The 19952-nt window shown below is 34.3% G+C and overlaps 1 protein-coding gene across 2 annotated transcripts in view; it reads left to right on the top strand.

The window, feature by feature from the left end:
• LOC149085323 (inactive selenide, water dikinase-like protein) overlaps positions 1 to 17024 on the top strand; it is a 58050-nt gene extending 41026 nt beyond the window's left edge. The window contains exons 6-7 of one of the 2 annotated variants that reach the window (XM_089233274.1): positions 4033 to 4245; positions 15660 to 17024. In XM_089233274.1, coding sequence (XP_089089400.1) covers positions 4033 to 4245; positions 15660 to 15844 — 398 coding nt within the window. In that variant the 3' untranslated portion in view covers positions 15845 to 17024. Of the gene's footprint in view, positions 1 to 4032; positions 4246 to 4464; positions 4589 to 15659 lie in introns of those variants that run through there. The other variant, XM_089233276.1, reaches the window with a different exon arrangement.
• Positions 17025 to 19952: the final 2928 nt, after the last annotated feature.

Genomic DNA, 19952 nt, shown 5'->3' with positions numbered 1-19952 from the left:
CAAGTAGTTTTTAAAAAAAACAACTTGGTGTTTTTCAAAAAATCAAAGAAAAGTGTCCTAAATATTTTTCCATTAAAAAATATATTGGTTCATTACTAGCCAAAATATTTTATTCTCACCACATTTTATATTCTTGGGGTACACTTTGATGGTATATCTTTAAATGGTATATATGATGAAATAAGTGGTTTTTCAAGTCTGATAAAAGTGGCCTGAATATACTGTAAAACCTTGTTAAGTCATCACCCTAATAAGTCGTCACTCCGTTAGGTTGTCGTTTTTCTTCAGGCCTGTCCAGCTTTGATAGACAATGTTTTTTGTTTTGTTTTGTTTTTTTTTCAAACCGAACACAACTCAGATCTATCACCATGGGCAATTCACTACCTAGTAAGTTGTGCCGGAAGTGTAGGTGTGCTTACCTCCCAGGAGGGACAGAGCCTGGGTCGTGTCTGGTCTGACGGAAGTGTAAGTGTGTGTACCAAGCAGTCTGATTACGTATCTAGTGTTGTGTATGATTTTTCAGTGCTGCCATCTATATTTCAGAAGTGAAGTGTAATGTCTGAATATTTGTACTGTTTGTGGGACTGTTGCTCTCTGTGGCGAGACTTTTTAAAGGGGAGATCAGCTCGCATTTTCGCCTCGAAGTTGGGAACCACAGAAAACCAATTTCAGTCGACCACCACTGGTGATGGTGGGGCTTGAACCCGGGTCCTCTCAATGCGAGTCCATCACTATGACCACTTGACCACTACAGCGGCAGACAATGTTATTAAACCCTTGTTTACTTGTCGCTAATTTTGGTTAACTCGTCACCATGGAAAGGTTTGAGAGAGGGGAACAGATAATTTCTATGGCTTCTTTAAAAAAAAAAAAGCTTGTTAACAGCATTGTCATATGCTTGAAAGTCACTATAAAAGCCTTATTTACCAAAACGCAACAGTTCAAGTAACGAAAGTTTGCGACCAAAGTTTTGTGAAACATTAAGGACTGCTCGAGCTACACCTTATTTCTGCATGGGGCCCCACTAATTTAGGGCTCCAAATTTAAACAAATTATCTTTGTTGAAAAACCAGACATTTTTTTCCAAAGTTGAAATTTTCTAATCTCAATGTGATTGTGTTTTTAATTGGGTTGCTGTATTTTTGAAATATGACATCCATATTTGTATGGGCATCTTTTTCTCAGCCACCTCGTTGGGCATTTTGTCTGTTGAGGCATTGTATTTGTATAATGGGTGCTTTTCTTTACCTGGGGCCCTTGAAGGACTTGTGGGCCCTCCACAAGTCCTTCAAAGTGGACCCTGTGTTCGGGATCACCTTGTAGTTAGTATGTGAAAAATTAACTTGATCAATTTTACCAAGATTACCTTGTAGTTTCATGAACTACTGATAAAGAGTTAAAACACTAAAATATTAAATTTCATCTATATGTAAAATTGATGTGCAGTATTTCTGTTGTGAAGAAAAGCTGACTATTCTATCAGTTGCTCTGATTAGTCTAAATTAAAAATTACTAGTATAAGTCAGTGTACCAGTATATTTTAACATAATAAATTAAGTAATAAGAGCTCTAAAAAGGTAAAAATTTCAATTTTTTTTTCATCTGCAATCTATAAATTTTCTTCATTGTTCATATTGCCTCCTCATTGTTCCGTATTGTATTTTTTCATTTTTTTTTGTCTTTGTTCTAATTTTAATTGTGTGTGTGTATATACACTATTTTTTCATATAAATTGTCTTAGTTAAAGTTATATACAGAAGACAAAATTTCTCATTCTTACCACATTTTCTAACCTTTGACTACATTCTGATGCTCTATCCTTAACTATAGTGTAGTAGTCAAAGATTTATGAAAAATAATCAGCTATATACAGGGTGATTATGATAAAAGTTTTAATTCCAAAGCTATGCAATAAGAACTACTGATTAGAATGACTTGAAAATTTGCATGGATACTCCTGAAGCAATGGAAATTTCTTTGACAAAAGAAAAGAAAAAGTGCAAAATGTGCAAGTAGATGATGCTGTACTTGGCCAGCAGTAGGCCTATAATCTATGTTGTGCCACCTATCGACATTTCAACAGCATCAGTGTGGCTATATTCTGATGGATAGCACAACTTTTATCAAGACGCGTATTGCAATACCAGCAAAGCAGCTGCGGAAGAACCATTTTGACAATAACAGGATGACGCGTCACCTGGCTGGCTGCCAGTTCACCTGACCATAACCCTTGAAATTTCTGGCTGTCTGGAGGTACCTCAATGTTATGAACAGTGGTTGGAGTGCAATTTTCAGTGAATTGAAAGCACATTCACGTCATTACCATGACGTAGCCTGATTTGTTGTTGAACAAGCATTTTTGTGATTTCATCTCATAGCCAGAACACTGTGAACAACATATTTAACATTTTTTTGAATAAGTTGTAGTTATTTGTTTAATTAACATCTTTTTTTTATGTTCCCAGAATTATGAAATTGTGCAATGCTAATTGAGTTATCGTTTTGTACTGACTGGCTGTCATTTCCATTCTGCAAGCAGATTTCCCACATGATGGACAGTCATTAATTTTACATTTCCAAGTATTTTTTTCCCTTTTGCCATACAGAATTCTATTGCTTTAGAAATATTCATGTAAATTTTGAAGTCATTCTGACAGTGTGGTTCCTTTTTTAGTGTTTTGAAATCAGAACTTTTGTTATAATCACCCTGTATATCGTAAATCATCGCTAAATAATCTCCATTATTTGTGCTTCGTTAAATATATTTACCTAATTTTATCACACTTTTTTGCAAAATAGCTTCTTAATTAAGCATACTGAAAGTAATACCTTTATATCATATGGTTAATAATAACATTAAGAATTTTCAAACACTAAGTAATTCCTTGAGTTAAGCAAAAAATAATTAAATTGCAAAGGTTGGTTTTTGTTGAAATGTAAGAAATATTTATAGATGTAATTAACACTATTCCCATATTAATTAATTAACATTTTATTTTAATTATTAGAAGTTTGAACGATTTTTCAGAAATTTTATTGTTTTAAATGTTACTGCTATTTAAACCAAAAACCGGTTTAAATGGGAAAAACCGTTTTTTTTACCAACCCTGCTTAGTTACTTTTTCTGGCTTATTCTTGAGTAGCGGTATTTAGGCTATGCAACTAATTTTATGGACTCTTCTAATACTATTTATTTTTATATATTTTTTTCCAGCCACTTTGTTGGGCAATTTGCCTTTTCTGATTTTGTATTTGAGAGATAAATTTTATAGCTGAATTTCTATATTTTACACTTGGTTTTATGCCATTAAGCCTGCACTTCGCCATTGGCATTTGAGCTGCAGGACTAACCAAAAGGATGAAGTTCTGCTTGCTCGATTACGTATAGGACACAGTCGGCTCACGCAATCATACTTATTATTACAATAGAGTCAACCAGAGTGCCCACGTTGTCAAAGTCCATTGACCATTGCTCATGCTTTTACTTGTTCACATCGTCGTCATTTTACGACCGTTTTTGGTCAGTATCTTTTCCTTTGTGACATTTTATCTGACCATTGCAATGCATCTCACATTTTTAAATTTATCAATGCCATTAGTTTATATGACAAATTATAGTTTTACAATCTATGTCATTGTTTTACGTTTCATGCATATTTTACTTTTTGATATGATAAGAACAAGTCTTCTATTCTTTTTATATGGACATTTGTTTTGGCGCAGCTTGACCTAGATGGTCCTTTCACCAATAAAATGAAATTGAATTACACTTGGTTTTAGGCAGCTTTGGCACACACATATAGATGTTTTCTTTTGAAATGTTAAATAAAATTTGAACAATAAAACTTTTATCTTTAAAAAAAAAAAGAGATTGCAGTATTCTCCCCCTTAAAAAACAGTTTTTTACTTGAAATTCATTCACAATATCTGCATTACTGATTGTTAAGTCATTGAAATTGCATAAAACTGTAGAGAAAATCTGCATTTAAGATTTATGTTCTTCCATTTTTTATTTTTATTTTTTTGTTCCAGCATCACGTCTGATGCACAAATATAATGCCCATGGCGCTACAGACATTACTGGATTTGGACTTCTTGGGCATGCTCAGAACTTGGCAAAAGTACAGAAGAATGAAGTATCATTTGTTATCCATAATTTGCCAGTTATTGCAAAGATGGCGGCTGTCGCAAAAGCATGTGGAAATATGTTTCAATTACTGCAAGGACATTCTGTAGAAACATCAGGTATGTGAACTGTACATCGTAGAAATTTGATACTGTTTATATATTTAAGAAAAAATCAAAACACCTATTAAGAAGTTATAATTGTCATTTTTTTTCAGAATATGCAAGTTAGGAAATGCAGAACAAAATCAGCATTTTCAAATATTGAGTAACAAATATATTGATATAGCTAATGCTATGTATGTATATCTATGAATCTAATTCTTTATGGTTGTTTAGTAGGAAAGTTATCCAAGATAGGTAAGAGGAGCCGTTTCACTTTCAGCCTAAACTAATATTTGTCTCGGATGAATACAATGACTAGGGATGTAAAATTCTTTGTAGTGATCTTCAGAAGAATATTATCTGGTAAGGCTACAATCATAAATAACTTCATCTTAAAGATTTTACTTATGAATGAATACCTAGTAAATATTTATAAAATGCTACAAACATGTTTAGGAATAAGTTTAAAAAAGATGCTTTGCATTAGTGAAAAAGCTATAATTTGTTTAATTTTTTTGCAAGCAACTCCAATTTTTTTAAATTAACCATTCAAAAAATTGGAGTTGAACATCTCAATTTTTAGAAGGCACAGAACTTTTCTCAATTGGGCACTCTGTGTAATTATTCACTAGTACACTGGTGAAATAAATTAAGAGAATTTGCATATTTTATCGAATTTCATGAAAAGAACTGAACTGAATGTAAAGCCATTGCTTCTAGACAAAAATGCAAATCTTGTATGTAAAATACGTAAGCGTACACGTGTGTGTAGGCAGGGCCAGTAGAGAAACAGGCTTTATAAGCGCGGGTAAGTTAAGACGCATTTCGTTCGCGAATTTCTTGGTGTTATTTTGCAGCAATCGGTTAATTTCACATTGTAACTAAAAATGAGTAACCACCAACGTTTAGATGATGGAATGAGGTGGCGAATTGTGGGGAGGCTAGAAGCAGGCCAATCTCAAGTCCAGATTTGTAGAGAGTTCAATTTAACGCCCAGCGTCGTGTGTAACTTATGGAAACAGTTCCAGGATACCGGATCCATCGAGAGAAAGCCTGGGCAAGGTCGTGCAAGAGCCACGACGGCCAGAGAAGATCGCCATTTGTCGATTATAGCGAGGCGTAACAGGAGTGCTACAGCTTCTCAGCTCTCTCGTGACTTGTATGCAGCCACAGGAACCCGTGTATCAAGGGTGACTGTTTCCAAAAGACTTCATGAGAGAGGGTTGTTTGCAAGAAGACCTGCTGTTTGCGTCCTGCTCACTTCTACGGACAAGAGAATCCGTTTATCATGGTGCAGAGAGCGTAGAGATTGGAGTATGGATCAATGGGCGACCGTTCTCTTCACTGATGAATCCCAGTTCAGCCTAAGCACCGATTCTCGCTGTACGTTCATATGGAGAGAACCAGGGACCCGCTACCTACCCTCCAATATCCGCGAAATCAACCATTATGGCGGAGGAGGTTTAATGGTCTGGGCAGGCATCATGTTGGATGGCCGCACACCTCTCCATGTCTTTGAAAGAGGCACTGTGACTGGTGTGAGGTATAGGGATGAGGTCTTGGAGCCCTATGTTCGCCTTTTCAGGGGTGCAGTTGGCCCTGAGTTCCTTTTAATGGACGATAGCGCGAGGCCACATAGAGCTCTTCTGCTCTACGATTTTCTAGAGAGTGAGGATATTCGCCGGATGGATTGGCCAGCCAGATCTCCAGACCTTAACCCTAGAGAGCATGTCTGGGACGCTCTGGGGAGGTCAATTGCAACTCGCAACCCCCCCCCCTCCGGGAACCATCCAGGGAATAAAAACAGCGTTGCTGAACGAGTGGGACCAGTTGCCACAGGAAATGATAAACTGCCTAAGTATGAAATCACGCTGCGAGACCTGTATATCTGTAAGAGGGGACCATAATCCCCTATTAACCCATCTATTTTTTTTATTCTGCAACCGCTGTTTCATACCTTCTGACTCCAACGAGTGTTAAGGGCCCTACACACGCTCAGTTATACCTGCGCAGTTATGCCTGTACAGGCCAACTGTGCAGGCATAACTGAGCGTGTGTAGGGGCCGTCAGTTGACCTGCACAGGCGACCTGAAGGGAATGGTTTTTCGATTCGGTATAACTGTGCAGTTATGCCTGCGCAGGTATAACTGAGCGTTTGTATGGGCCATCAGGTATAACTGCGCAGTTTTTTTCCCCGCTTTCTTATATTCGCCCTTCTCTCTCTTTCTTCCCTCTTCTTTTTTCACTGATAATGTAATAGAACAACTGAATAACTTGTTTTGGAGAGGGATTCCATTTAATTAGAAGAAATTTTTCTAATGGCGTAATTTTCACGGTATTTTCTTGCAATTTCATATCGAATAATAAAATTGAAATAAAATTTTAGAAATATTTCGACCATTGTTAAAATTCGCAATTTCGTTTCTGAAATCACTCTTTTCAATAAATTTGCCCGAAATTATGCACAGAAACACACAAACTCTATATTCAAATAATGTGCTATAACTATTAATTGTTCATTGATTATTTAGAGAAGAGGTTTTTAACCAGGGTTCTTGGAGATTTTAGGGGCCCCATGACATCAGATTATTTTAGTATTCTTTCACATGTACTTCCTTTAGAAATCAAGCAGGTGTTTATACGAGTCAGTTAATGTTTGCAATTGTTTGCAATTTCAAACACAGGATTCCTACTCCTTTCTTGACCGAAAACCAGCAAGCATCAACAGGACAAAAATCACTGCAATTTATTATGTTCTTTTACATGTAATTCTTAATGAATCGCATTGAATTTGTTTTTTTGGACACATCTCGTCAGATTGCAACGAATTTCAACTTTCAGCTCAAACATTGAAAGAAAAAAATTCAGATGAAATTACGCTAGTTAAACGTAAGAAAACAATCGAAAAATTCATTGAGAGAGATATACGGTTGATAATATAATTATATCATTGAGTAATACTATTAATATACATACTATGCTTCATAATGAGTCAATTTTTTAATTGAGTTGAATTAATCGTAAGAGGTCACGTGAAAATGCAGTTTTCTTTCAAGGAAAAACACTACGTAAGTTACCGTAAAAATTTTCAAGTCAAAAAAATTATTTTTTTTTAAATCGACACTATCGCGAAAAGAAAATGCTATCATACGATGCTGAAGGAGCATGTATCCCCTATCTGTATATTCAGAGGAGAAACGATGCTTGTTTTCAACACTCCACCAGAGTTTAGTTCAGAGTTCAGTTTAGTTTAGTTTTCACGACTCGAGGTTTATAATGACGAGCGATCTTCGAAACGGGCAGCGCGAATGTTTGGAAGAATTCATTGAAATGTATAGGAATAAGAAATGCTTGTGGCAGGTGAAAACTAAAGATTGCCATAACAAAATTAAGAAAGATGATAGTTATGAGAGATTGGTGTGGAAAATGAGAGAAATAGATCCTCTAGCGAAAAGAGACAGTGTTGTTAAAAAAATAAACAGTTTGCGAAGCAATGTCCGAAAGGAATTGAAAAAAAAGAAGCTTTGAGTAGGTATCTTGATCCATTCTGAGAAAATTATGCCAATCTTTTGGTGCAAATCTCAATTCCTGTAATAATTTAACGTGCGAATATTGTTGCCTTTTTTTTTAAACCAATCTTTGTAGCCGTAACCAATCCAACTACACCCAAAGCATCATCTGTGTTAATCATACTAGAAAATTCCGAACTTTATAGACTATGAAAAAATCCAAACTGATCAAAAGACCGCAAAGACAGAGATCGAAGAACGGAAATATCCCCACAGATTGCCTAGAACCGGTTCCAGAAGCTTCGCCTGCACAGGTATAACTGAATGGTGTGGATGCATCGAACCGTTCAGTTATGCCTGCGCAGTTATGCCTGTACAGGTATAACTGTGCAGGCATAACTGAACGTGTGTAGGCCCCTTTACGCACGATCATGCGTGTGTATTACAATTACTGAATGGTTATTTGTTTTGTATTGTATCAATGTATGTACATATCAAATTTCATTAAAATCGGTACAGTAGTTCTAGAGATAATCGACCTAGTCTGCAAATTCTCTTAATTTCTTACACCAGTGTAGATAATGAATAGTAATTAATTCTTACATACTAGTTGAAGATATATTTTGCAGTGTGTCTGGAAAGAAATTTACAAGTTTTCTATTGTGAAATGGATTAACATATTAGAATCTGCAATTATTTTGGACATACATTCTGAACATATCTGACAGGAATTCCGAAGCATTTTTTCTGAAATTAATAAAAGCTTGGATAAAATCTCCATTACCTCTCTAGTCTTGAAAAATGAAGAGAATCACACCAAAAGCTGTGACACTAAAACCTATTCATTATGCTGCAGATATTTTGGATTTTATAATTTTTTATGGTGTGACTTTAAGCAAACTTGAACCCGAATTCATTTATCACTTTTCAACTATAGAAGGTATGCCATTAACCATTTATGGTTCCATCCACCCCCTATAAAAAATGTATTGGAAATTTTTTTTTTCATCCCAGTGTAAATATACTGCTAGCATATTTTTAATTGAAACAGTGCATCACCATGGCAATTTAGAGTGGATTTTTTAATTAGTTGCTACTTAAGGGTAAAATGCACAGTTTGCCTTTGTTACTGTTATCTATAAACTGATAAAATTTTGTTTAGCAAAGTTGAATAGTTGTTACACTAAATTCTATTTCAGATTCTCTCAATTTGCAATGATTTTATAAAATTAGCAAATACAAAGGCGAACTCTTCGGACGGCCAGACGTAAACATCACCCCTCCACGACTCTCCATTGAAGAGCCGAAACGTGCCGACCAATTGAATTTATTTGTCTTGAAAACGTAGCAATTTTTGTATAGATTTTATAAATCTCTGAACACAAAGTTTCAGCAGCTCTCAAAAAAATGACATTGACAAGGAATAAACCCTTTCTAGGTAAAAAAAAATATTGTACTTATATGTAGTCAGTCATATTTTGCACTGAAATGGCACTAAAGATGTACTTTCTAAAATACCAAAAAAGTGAGAAAGCAATTGGTATAATGGGTTTGTTTTTTACCATATATTTGCCATATACAATAAAAAAAAAAAACCCTCTTAACACGTTCATTGCAGGGCCTAATTTGTTTTCAGAGTTTTTCTGGTGGATTTATTTTTTATAAATAGATCATTTTAGTGTATGAAACAACATTAGAGTGTATTATTAGTAAAATATTAAATATTTCAATCAAAAAATCGCATGACGTCAAGGTGGCATCTTCTACTGGTAGAATTAGGCTAGTTATGCAAACCTGCAACAAGTCTCTCACCCTATGAAAGGAGGGGAGGCAGAAACCTGGCAATCAATGGTCCCTTCTTGCCATGCATTTAGGTTAATATAGCATTGTGTTACAAACCGTTTTCTTTCCTGAGTGATAAAAGGAAAGGAGTAATATACTAAGAGAGTGAAACAAATAGATAAATGAGCAAAGCCTAAGACCAGTGACATATTTACAGGAGGCTTAGCAGGCTATAGCCCAGGGCAGCAAGTTCAGAGGAGGAGTGGCAAATTTGAAAAACGAGTGGCCAAAAAAATTAAAATAGGAGAAGGGTGCCAAAATTTGTATAACGCTAAATAAATCTACCTCTGCTGAGACATTAAAAGACTGGGTCAGTGAGTGGTCAGAAGAGTGACCTAGGGAGTTTGCACGCACAATAGTGAGCAAAAAAGTGACTTGGAGCATGAGCAAGCATGTGAATGACTAAGAAACTTAGCTACAGAGTGAGGGACCAGGTCAGTAAGTGACCTAGAGCATGTGAATGACCAAAACAGTGTGCAAGCATGTGAATGATTTTGAGAGCGTGAGAGCATGGGATTGACCAAAAGAGTGACTTAGAGACACTGGTGTACTTTCAAGAGGGGGGTAGGCCAAGCGTGTTATAGCACAGGGTGGTGATGGCCAATCCAAGGCAAGAGTAGTCAAGAAAATTAGACTAGAGTGGCAGAAGATCGGAAAAATTTGTGTAGCCCACAGGTGGCAAAACCATAAGTCCGCCTGTGCTCAAGATGGTTTCAGTTTTACTAAAAACATTGATTTTATTTTAAAATATTTGTTTTCTTTTTTTTTTTCATCGTTTTCTCAATCCAAATTGTAGAGCATTTCCATTATTTCCTGGTCAGTAAAATATCTAGCCTCGTCATACGGCTATTTCTTTTCTATTCCTGACGAACCAACATTGGAGTCACAATACAAGGAGGCTAAAAAAAATTTAAAATAAGGTTTGAAATTATCAATGAGAAAACCAACATAAGGATTCTAAGCTTTAAAATTTGTTTGTTTACGTAGCAAGAAATAAAAATTTAAAAAAGTGCACTTAAAAACCTACGTGAAATTGCCAAGTAAAAAAGATTGCTATCAATTGGATTTAAAAAGTTACATTCTAAGAGATAAAATTTAAAAGAGGAAAACAAAATTATGTAAATCAACTGTTTAGTAAGTTTAAAATTTTTTTAAAACTTTAGAATCGTGTTTTTGTTTGCAAAAAAAACTGTGATTAAAAAAAAACACTTATTGTGGGATGTGGATACATGTATTAAAACAAATAAAAATGTAAAGCTTACCTAAAAAGTTGTCTTGGAAAATGGAGGGCTTGTAGTGTAGACAAAAATCTAAATAGCTAACTGACAGTATGAAAAACTTTGAACGTTCATAGCGGTCGCAATGTAAATTCAAAGCCTAATTCCCACCAATAGCATTCTATAATTCCCTCAACAAAATGCACCGGCCATGACCCTGCTTCATTGGCATCATCCGCAGTGAAAGTGTCAACGGGCACCCCTCAGATATAGTCACTCCTCATTTACAACTAAATTTCCCATTGTATAATAAAAGTATGCATTTCAAACCCCCCTGATTAACAATCATCCTTTTTTTACAGATAAATTTCTTTTGTCCCACTGGTCTCCACAAAAGAGGTTTTGCTGTATATTTATTTAAGAGCATAATTTATTCCATAGGATTTTTTGAAGGAAAGGTGAAATTATGTGGAATCTTTTTATTGTATGCTACATAACGATGTAGTACTGTCGAATCCTGTTATAATGAACTCCAAGTTACTCAAGAAATCACTTCATTATAAAGGAATTTTAAAATTTGTTAAAAATGAATTTTGTGACTGAATTAGATTCTAAGGAAAGAATTACTTATTTACATTGTAGATCATGAAAAGAATAAAGTTAAATTACAAAATTAACTCTCAGCAACTCAAATCAATTAGACATTGAATTTTTTCTATAATTTTATTTAACATATTAAAGGCAAATAAACTGTAATTTTTTATTTTCTTTATTTTTTAGTACAAGTATTGTGGAAGCCAAGAAAACAACAAATTCCTCTGAAGTATACCTGTGCTCAAATGTGTGCAATGTTTGAAACAAATGCTTGAAAGATTTTGTATCCAAAAGCTCATGCAAATTCCAAAGGCTTTTTTCATATAAGTGGGCTAGTAACTGGCACGTTTCGGGAATGAATGTCCTGAAACCGCGTATGTTTCAGACAGCTAAATTCACATCTTGAAAATTTTAGTCTGGTCGTCTTTTTCCACGAGATCCTATAACTGCCAAAATTCCAACTTGGTCCGATTTTTTAGAAATGTTATAAGTAGATGAAATGTGCCGTACTTTGATGCTACATTGTCTTTATTTACTTCAGCATCAACTTCAGAAATGATCTGTAAGTTTTTCTGTAATCGAAAACTTTTTGCTTTTTAGGCCACTCATTTTGAAAGAAACACGAAACATTCCTAATGCATATATATATATATATATATATATATATATATCCACTGGCTTACCACAGATTTTATTTCTTTTTTCACACACCTGATTGGTTGAAGTTTCTCTTCTCAAGCCATGGAAGAACAACCCTTCTTCCCCAACAGTTCAGCAAGTTAATTCTTTGAAACCGATTTTAGGGGATCATTTTTGGAATGTTCTGTACTGCATATAGAAAAGTCCAGTCTTTCAATGAATCTTGTATTAACAAGAGCACTCGTTCGGCAAGTGAGAGACCGGGATTCGAGTCCTTGTGGGGGCAGTGATGAATTTTCTTCCTTGTAAATCTTCATAACCAGTTTTTCAATGAATGTTCTGTACTCTTGTTGATTTTCAAAAACTTTTTTTTAATTCATTATGAAAGATTTTTCATTTCTTTATTGGAATTCACAATACATTGTTCCTATGTAAGCTTATTTAAGGATTTAAAAAGTTTTCATTACAACAAGTTTCACTATAATAGTATTCAACCGTATCAGGTGTTTACTTTCAAATTGCGTGGTTTGCTTTTTATGAGGTCATAAATTCAAGATGGCCACCATATGCAACATTTATTTCTTGAATTAAGAAAAACTCCAGAGTGCTTATACGCAAAATGTGAATAGAACATTTTTTGTTGTGCCTGAGACGAACAAATTTAGTTTTTAATGTTTTCATATCTTGAACCACATATTATCACCATAATAGCTGTGTACTAAATGAAAGCTGAGACAGATATTCCTGAGCAGGGCCCGAACGTTAATGACATTTGCATATTTTGTTGCATCTTTAGCATTTTTTTTCACTGTTAGGGCATTTTTTATTTTTGGCATTTTGACAATATTTCTTCACTTTTTAAATTTTTTGACAATAGAAAAGATCTAAAAAATTATATGAATAAAGATTACAGCACTTATGAAAAAATATTCTTGAATTACTTTGAAAATAAAATAAATGTTTTTGACTTCTTAACCATAGGCATACACAGGATTTTTTCAGGGATTAGGGTTCATTTTTCATTTTCAGTTGCAAAAATACATGTGATTTTGGTGTTGATTTAAGAAACTATATAAGTATGATAACTTGGTATTTAGATAATATAAGACTTAGTAGCCTTAACAGTTCAGGAAGTGGTTAAAAAAAGGTTAGCTACAGAAGCAAAAAACTAGACAAAAAGGGAATGACTCAAAATTTTAATTTAACTTGTTTTATCTTCGCCCAGAAATACATTTGATCAGACTCAATTTGCTCAGTTTTGAAGTTGACGTATAATTCGTTCCCTAGTGCTGGCATTCTTGTTCCATCATTCTGAATGTCTTCGCTAAAAACACTCTTTGTGCTGGTATTGATGAGGTGGTTATCATATGGCATCGGATCCGTAGAATTCATCACAGCATTATAGACTGTATTCACGTCAGAAATTTAACATTTCAACCTAGATGTAGTAAGATTGTGATGATGTAAGTGAACATTTTCTGTCATTCCTGAAGTTTCTGCTTCTGTGGCTAGCCTTGACAGTACTGGAAGCGTTTGAAAAGTACCTAGTCAATGCAATGCACTTTTCTTTTGGGTAATATTAACAAGACCTCCTGCTACCTTCATTACTCCATTTTGGTGTTCAAGAGCCTCATCAGCACCCAAAGCACAAAATGTTATCTTTTATTCTTGTTTATTATCCAGTTTCAAACTTTGCCTGGAGATTAGGGTTTTTCTTTTCAATCAATCTGCCTTATTTATATTATCCAAATACAAAGTTGTCATGCTTGCATAGTTTCTTGAATCAAAAGCAAAAAAATATTTGAAAAATCTTCCAATGGAGCTAGATGTAGCTCTCAGTTACCAATTCTTACAGATCGTATGTAACTGAACCAAGTCCTTAGGGGCCGTTCAAGTATTACGTAAGTAAATTTGTAGCAATTTTTAACCCTCTTCCACCACCACCCCCCCCCCCCTTTGTCAGCGAAATTTCGTCATGAGCTTTGCCCCCTCTGAATCCTAACTCATATTTTCATAAAGGGTGGTTGATGACGTAAGCATTATCCAAACCTCCCTCCTCCCTTGTCATCAAAAGTCAGCAAATCGGAAACCCCCCCCCCCATAGATGATGACGTAATACTTGAACGGCCCCTTACCATTGTCATGTATTGTGAGCAACTTTAAAGGTGGGTTTACATTCTCTCTTTCAGTATCATTAAATTCCTCCATATTAAAATTCTTTAGAGCAAAAACAATCTGTTTGTGAATATAATTAATATTAGTAACATTGCCTATATCTGCATTGTAGCAATCAACTTTTCTATTTCCCTGTCAAATTTGTCTTTTGTACTTCCATGATCAGTAAAAAACAAGTCACTATAGCATTTAAACGAAGCAAGCCTCACTTTAATTCCTCATCTCGCATGCTAACCTATACAAATACAAACATACCCTGCCAGGGTTTGTGACGTTATTGCATCACTATATAAGTCGGAGAAGGTGCATTCAGAATAACGCAGGTAAAATGGTTTACCCTCATGTAATGTTTTTTCCTAAATTTCCTGTTTTTCGAATTCGAATATCTTAATATTGCACTTGGAAACATGGTTTGGTTTTTTTTTTTTTTTTTTGGGGGGTGTATCAGCAGAGACAGAGCAATAACTTTTTTTTTCTAATTGGATTTTGGGGCACACAGGAATTGTATAGAAAGTTAATTTTTTAATTTTAATAACTATACAACCCCTTCAAACACATGAATGACATATCTGAGTATTAAACGTTATTTTTATACTTTTTGTAATTGGATGTCTCTAAGATCAACGGTTCACCAGTGAAATGTCATATGCTCTGCTACTTATCCACCCTCCATGTAAATTGAACTTGCCTAATCTTTTCACTGCACTATTTTGGAAATAGACTTCATGGTAAAAGAACAGGGCATGTCATGTTTGTATATCAATATATTATTTGAAATTGAAATTTTATGATCACCTAGTAGTTCGAACACTTAATTCTTTTTCAATGAATCCTCTATTTTAGAAATAAGTTTATAGGTTTGACTTTAGGCTATATAGAGTGCCTTAATTTCTATATTATAAATACTGTAAGTTTTTTTAGTTTTTCATCATTTAGACATTCTAGTGTATTTTGATGCTCAGTAATAATAATTCTTTCATCCTTGTAAAGTTGATGAGTGGCTATCATTAATAACTGGATTAATAACTTGTTTTTTGCAGTTTACTATGTGGTTACAGCAGTTTTTCATGAAATGTGTTAATCACTGATATTTAATTATGGATTCCAGAATGGATAGACAATCTTTGCTTTTAGAGACTAGATCAGGGGAGCTCTTGCAAACATTTTTGATCATTTATGACCAGCACCAGAAGAATGCCCAACTCTGACATAAGCTTAAACCTAAATCAGCAATGGATTAAATTTGAATGGGATGATTTTATTGACTTGTCAAAGATTTCTTGAGCATGAAATTGGGGGCATATGCATTTAACACTCGTGTGGTATTCGGTGAACACTGCTGTGCTTGCAAGCAAAGGATTGAGAATGTATGGGCTAGATCATGAATTTGAAAATAATGTTTAGAAAATGTATTGAACAATATTTATGATTCCGGTTTTTGTTTTCAAACTAGGAGGTCTGCTTATATGCCTTCCCCGGGAACAAGCTGCTGCATATTGTAAAGATATTGAAAAACAGGAAGGATTTCAAGCATGGATTATAGGTATTGTGGAAAAGGGAAATCGCACTGCACGTATCATTGATAAACCGCGGGTTATCGAAGTTCCATCAAAGGAGAAAGATGGGGAACTGTGGTAACAAAAAAGAAAAAAAAAAAGCTAATTCTGCTTGTCATTCCAAATAAATTTTCATTCCATCATACTGATGTGATTGAAGTTTTTGTACATGTTTGCATATATTGTGAAATTGAAAAAGTATTCATATAAATAAAATGGTCATTAAAGAGGTTTGTGTTACAGTAATGTGAATCTATTCTGAGGTACCCTTTATGGAACTAAAATAGAGGATGTAAACTGTACACGCTTTAATTTAAATATGAGTTTGTCATCGGTTTAACCAAAGCGAGTAACAAGCGCAACAAATAACACATTTTATATGGCAATATAAATTTTTATTGAGATATTTAAAAAAATTGAGTTTGTAGTTCCCGAATAAATTGGGTTTTTATTTTTTAACTTGTTCTTTCTAAACTGAATTTGCATCACAATACTCAAACATGTCTTTTAAACATAGTAAGATTGACATCTTTAAAAGTACTGCTTTCAAGACTGCTACTCAAAAAATTTGACCTTTTCTTTATTGTGCTCATAAATAGACATCTCCAAAAACAGAATACTTTCTCATGTTACGTAAGAATGGTGGGAGAGCAGTTGGCCATAAACACTGAATTGTTCCGATTAGTCTTTGAATGCTTTAAATGACTAGTGCGATGAAATAAATCAATGAACAAGAATTTTTTTTACATATTTTTCAAATAATGAATTGAATATTATGACATTTTCAAAAATTTGTAAACATGAATTTGGATGCTTTCAACTATATATATGTGTACTTTCTTAATTATCAAATATTTGAAAATGATCGTTATTTAGATAGTGTTGTTTAGTTAATTGGGCAAGAAATGTTTTGTACCATAACAATGAATTCCTGAAACTTCAATTATTATCAAGATTTATTTTGAAGTCATTCTTAATAGAACAATCAAATGAATTCATGTGATTAAAAAAAATATTTTGAGCAACAGAAAGATGTGCGTATTTTTCAGTCACCTTTGTGTGAGAAATTTAAGTTATCCTTTGCTCAAAAATTTGAAATGCAAATCATGTTTGTTTTCTTTTCAATGAATACTGCTGTCTTGTACTCGCTTTGATGTAAAATTCATTTATGAATTTGAAATTGCATTGAAATACTCAAATAATGGAAATTGTTTGAAGGAGTCTAAAACTTTTAATTGAATTGAATAAATGAGTTTATCATATTTTTCTTTGTTTTCTCATTTAGATCTTTTTTCAATACACAAATGTGATGTAGAACTTATAGAAAAGACAAGGTGCACACTGTTGGTATTGTCACATGTTTTATAAAGATGGCGTTACTTTACTAATGCAAGAACAAAATTTTTAAAACCAAAATAGAATTGATCTGTTTCTTCATAGAATATCTGCCGAAGTGTATATTTCCATTTCGGAACGACGGGAATTGAAGGGTGAAATGGTTGAATGCTGTACGTGCCAAAAAAAAAAAAAAAACAATTCATATTCAATTTTAAACGTTAAAGTATGAAATGAGCAGTGTTTTATAATGTTTAGTAGTCCTGTAAGTGGTTCAAAAGAGCATATAAAGAGGTATCAAATGTGAACGTCCCGATGGGTTGCAAAAAATAGTCTGTCCAGCCAAAATTTGGGTCAATTTTCTGGACCCTTCACAAAATAAAAATTAATGAAACCATAGATTTGGAATTTCGTTTCTTTTGTGATCGATTACTTAGCTTCCCACAAAATTAATTACTCTTTTCACGGGTTCGTACAGTCCTTGAAAGAAAAAAACATTTCCAAGTCTTTGAAAAATCATTGCAGTCCTTGAAACAGATAACCATTTTCAAGTGCTTGAAAGATTTTTTGTATGTGAATTTATTCCACCAATTTTTTTTTTCTCAACAAAATCTCCCAAAACATTTTCCACTGTGGTGAAAATGAGTAGAGCAATAACGATGAGTTATGAGACAATGTTTCAAACAGGACATATGGTTACATACTTGAAGTATTTCTTGGCTTAAAAGGATGTTGCCTCCAACGTTTTCTTAATTCCCATGTTTCTCATTGGAAATATGAACTCTGGTTGCAAAACACTGTGCTTAAGATATTGCTGCAAAATATTTTAAACTATTGAATTAATATGTTAATGAATGCCTGTTGCATAAATGTAAGCTTACCCCCATTTCGTTAAAAATATATGGCAAATTGCCAAATCTCACCAAAAATTATGCCAAAGGAAGAAAATGAAGCATCGCATTGAAGCAATATACAGGGTGGTAACTATCGACCGCCCAATAATTACACACGTGATTCCATATGAAAAACTAATATAGAAAAGTGTTTTTCAATCGGACGAATATTGAGTTATAAGCTTTTAAAATTTTGTGACGTCATTTTTTTAACAGTCAGTTATATTTGGTTCGGTCAAACACCGAACCAAAGTGCATTTCTCCGCCAGCAGCGGGTTGTCACTTAAAAATGAACTGAAATATTCAATCCCATTAGAAGCCAAGTTCGGCCTTCTTTCATGATTGGCACTTTTTCTTTCCATGTAGTGTGATACTATAACCTTGCTATTACGTATCGCTTACGTGTTGGCTTCGTCTTCTATGTTGGCAAATTTATCTCAAGATTTGTACCATGTTAGCCAAATGAGATGATTGAAAATTTTTTAGCCAAATCAACACTTTTTACCAAAATGTGAAATTTTTTTACCTTCACTATTAAGTCTAATTTTCTGAGGGAAGGTGCGTACGTGTTTACTGCGCGATCATTATTTTACGTTGTTTTAATCAAATTACAATGTTGATCAATAAAACGGCAGGGTTTTTTTGAACTTTCATCGAAACTGTTACTTGTAAAAAGCGCCAACGAGGGATGTAAAAATGGTAGCTTGACGAAGGTGTGACTTAGTAGAAACAGTAGAATAATAACGATTCAATCCGAAACTTTTAATCAAACTTATTACGTTACGAATTGACGTATTCAATATAATTTTTGGTTTCGAATTTTTCTGTTCACACTATTCAACTCTGATTTTTGTTTTCTCGAAGATATTTCAGTGATTTTTAGGGTGTTTTTGGAGCACTGAATCTGACATTGGTTTTATCAGACCGGCTCTAGTTTTTGAGTGAATGAAAGTTGAATTTCGATGGTAATACCATAAGCAAAACGCGTATCTATTGGGGGGGGGGGAGCAAAATGCGATAATTCATGAAATTTTCGGAACTTCTATATGATAATATTGCATTCAATCAATCCGTTGAAAATTACCTGTATCAACGTTTTTGATTAAATAACAAATTCAAGAAAACTTTGACTAAAAAATAAGAAAAACCACTACATTTAAAAAAAAATTCGGGACTATTCCGGAAAATTCGAGACAAAATGAAGGAAGTATGGTCACAGTATTCATAGTGACTAGCTCATTTTATTTATTTTTTATATCAAAAAATCTTATTTTTAAATCCCCCTCTCCCAACAGCGAGCTCCCGATCCGCTCAGGCCATAAGCCAGCATGCAAATCACATTGGAACTGTACTATATGTGTGTGTGTAAATCATTTATAAACTTAATCATTTGATCATTTTTGTCGCTCCACGGTCATTTTCTGTATACGAATTCTAATTAGACCCTGCAATTTATTGCTGATTCCGAACGGCAGCCTTTTTTTTTAACACTCACCGAGAGGTTGGTGCGCTAACCCCTCGATGTGGGACTCCCTGCGGTAGCAATCTTTTTCTGTGGTCATGTCACCGTTTCTGTCGTACCCTTGCGTCAGGAAAGTTTCTGACGGGAACGAACCGGGTATCGAACTCGCAACACTTCTAAACATCCTTTGGTACTTTTAGGCGAGTATCTTATCTCTCGACCTGGGCTACCGCGCCCACTAAACTTAATATCAATACATAAAGACCACTGATGTCTGGTAATGATATAAATGTGATAATGTGTTGAATAAAATATGAAAGTGAATAAAAAAAATTTTTATCACAAAAATTAGAAACTTTGCCTGGTTTTAATTTATACAAAAATTGCCACCAGACGTGTTACCAGACGTAAACCGTTACCGTGGACTTTAGCGTGGAGCGCCGGGCATGGGCGGAGATACGGGGGGGCGTGGGGGGGCATTGCATAGCTGCCAAGTCTCC

This window comes from Pholcus phalangioides, unplaced genomic scaffold (assembly GCF_987345545.1).
Source record: "Pholcus phalangioides strain wild (caught in Gottingen) unplaced genomic scaffold, Ppha-v1.0 ptg000007l_1, whole genome shotgun sequence".
In the NCBI taxonomy this organism is placed as follows: Eukaryota; Metazoa; Arthropoda; class Arachnida; order Araneae; family Pholcidae; genus Pholcus; species Pholcus phalangioides.
The sequence above is the reverse complement of the archived record's forward strand: the minus strand, read 5'-3'. Positions and strand labels throughout refer to the sequence as shown.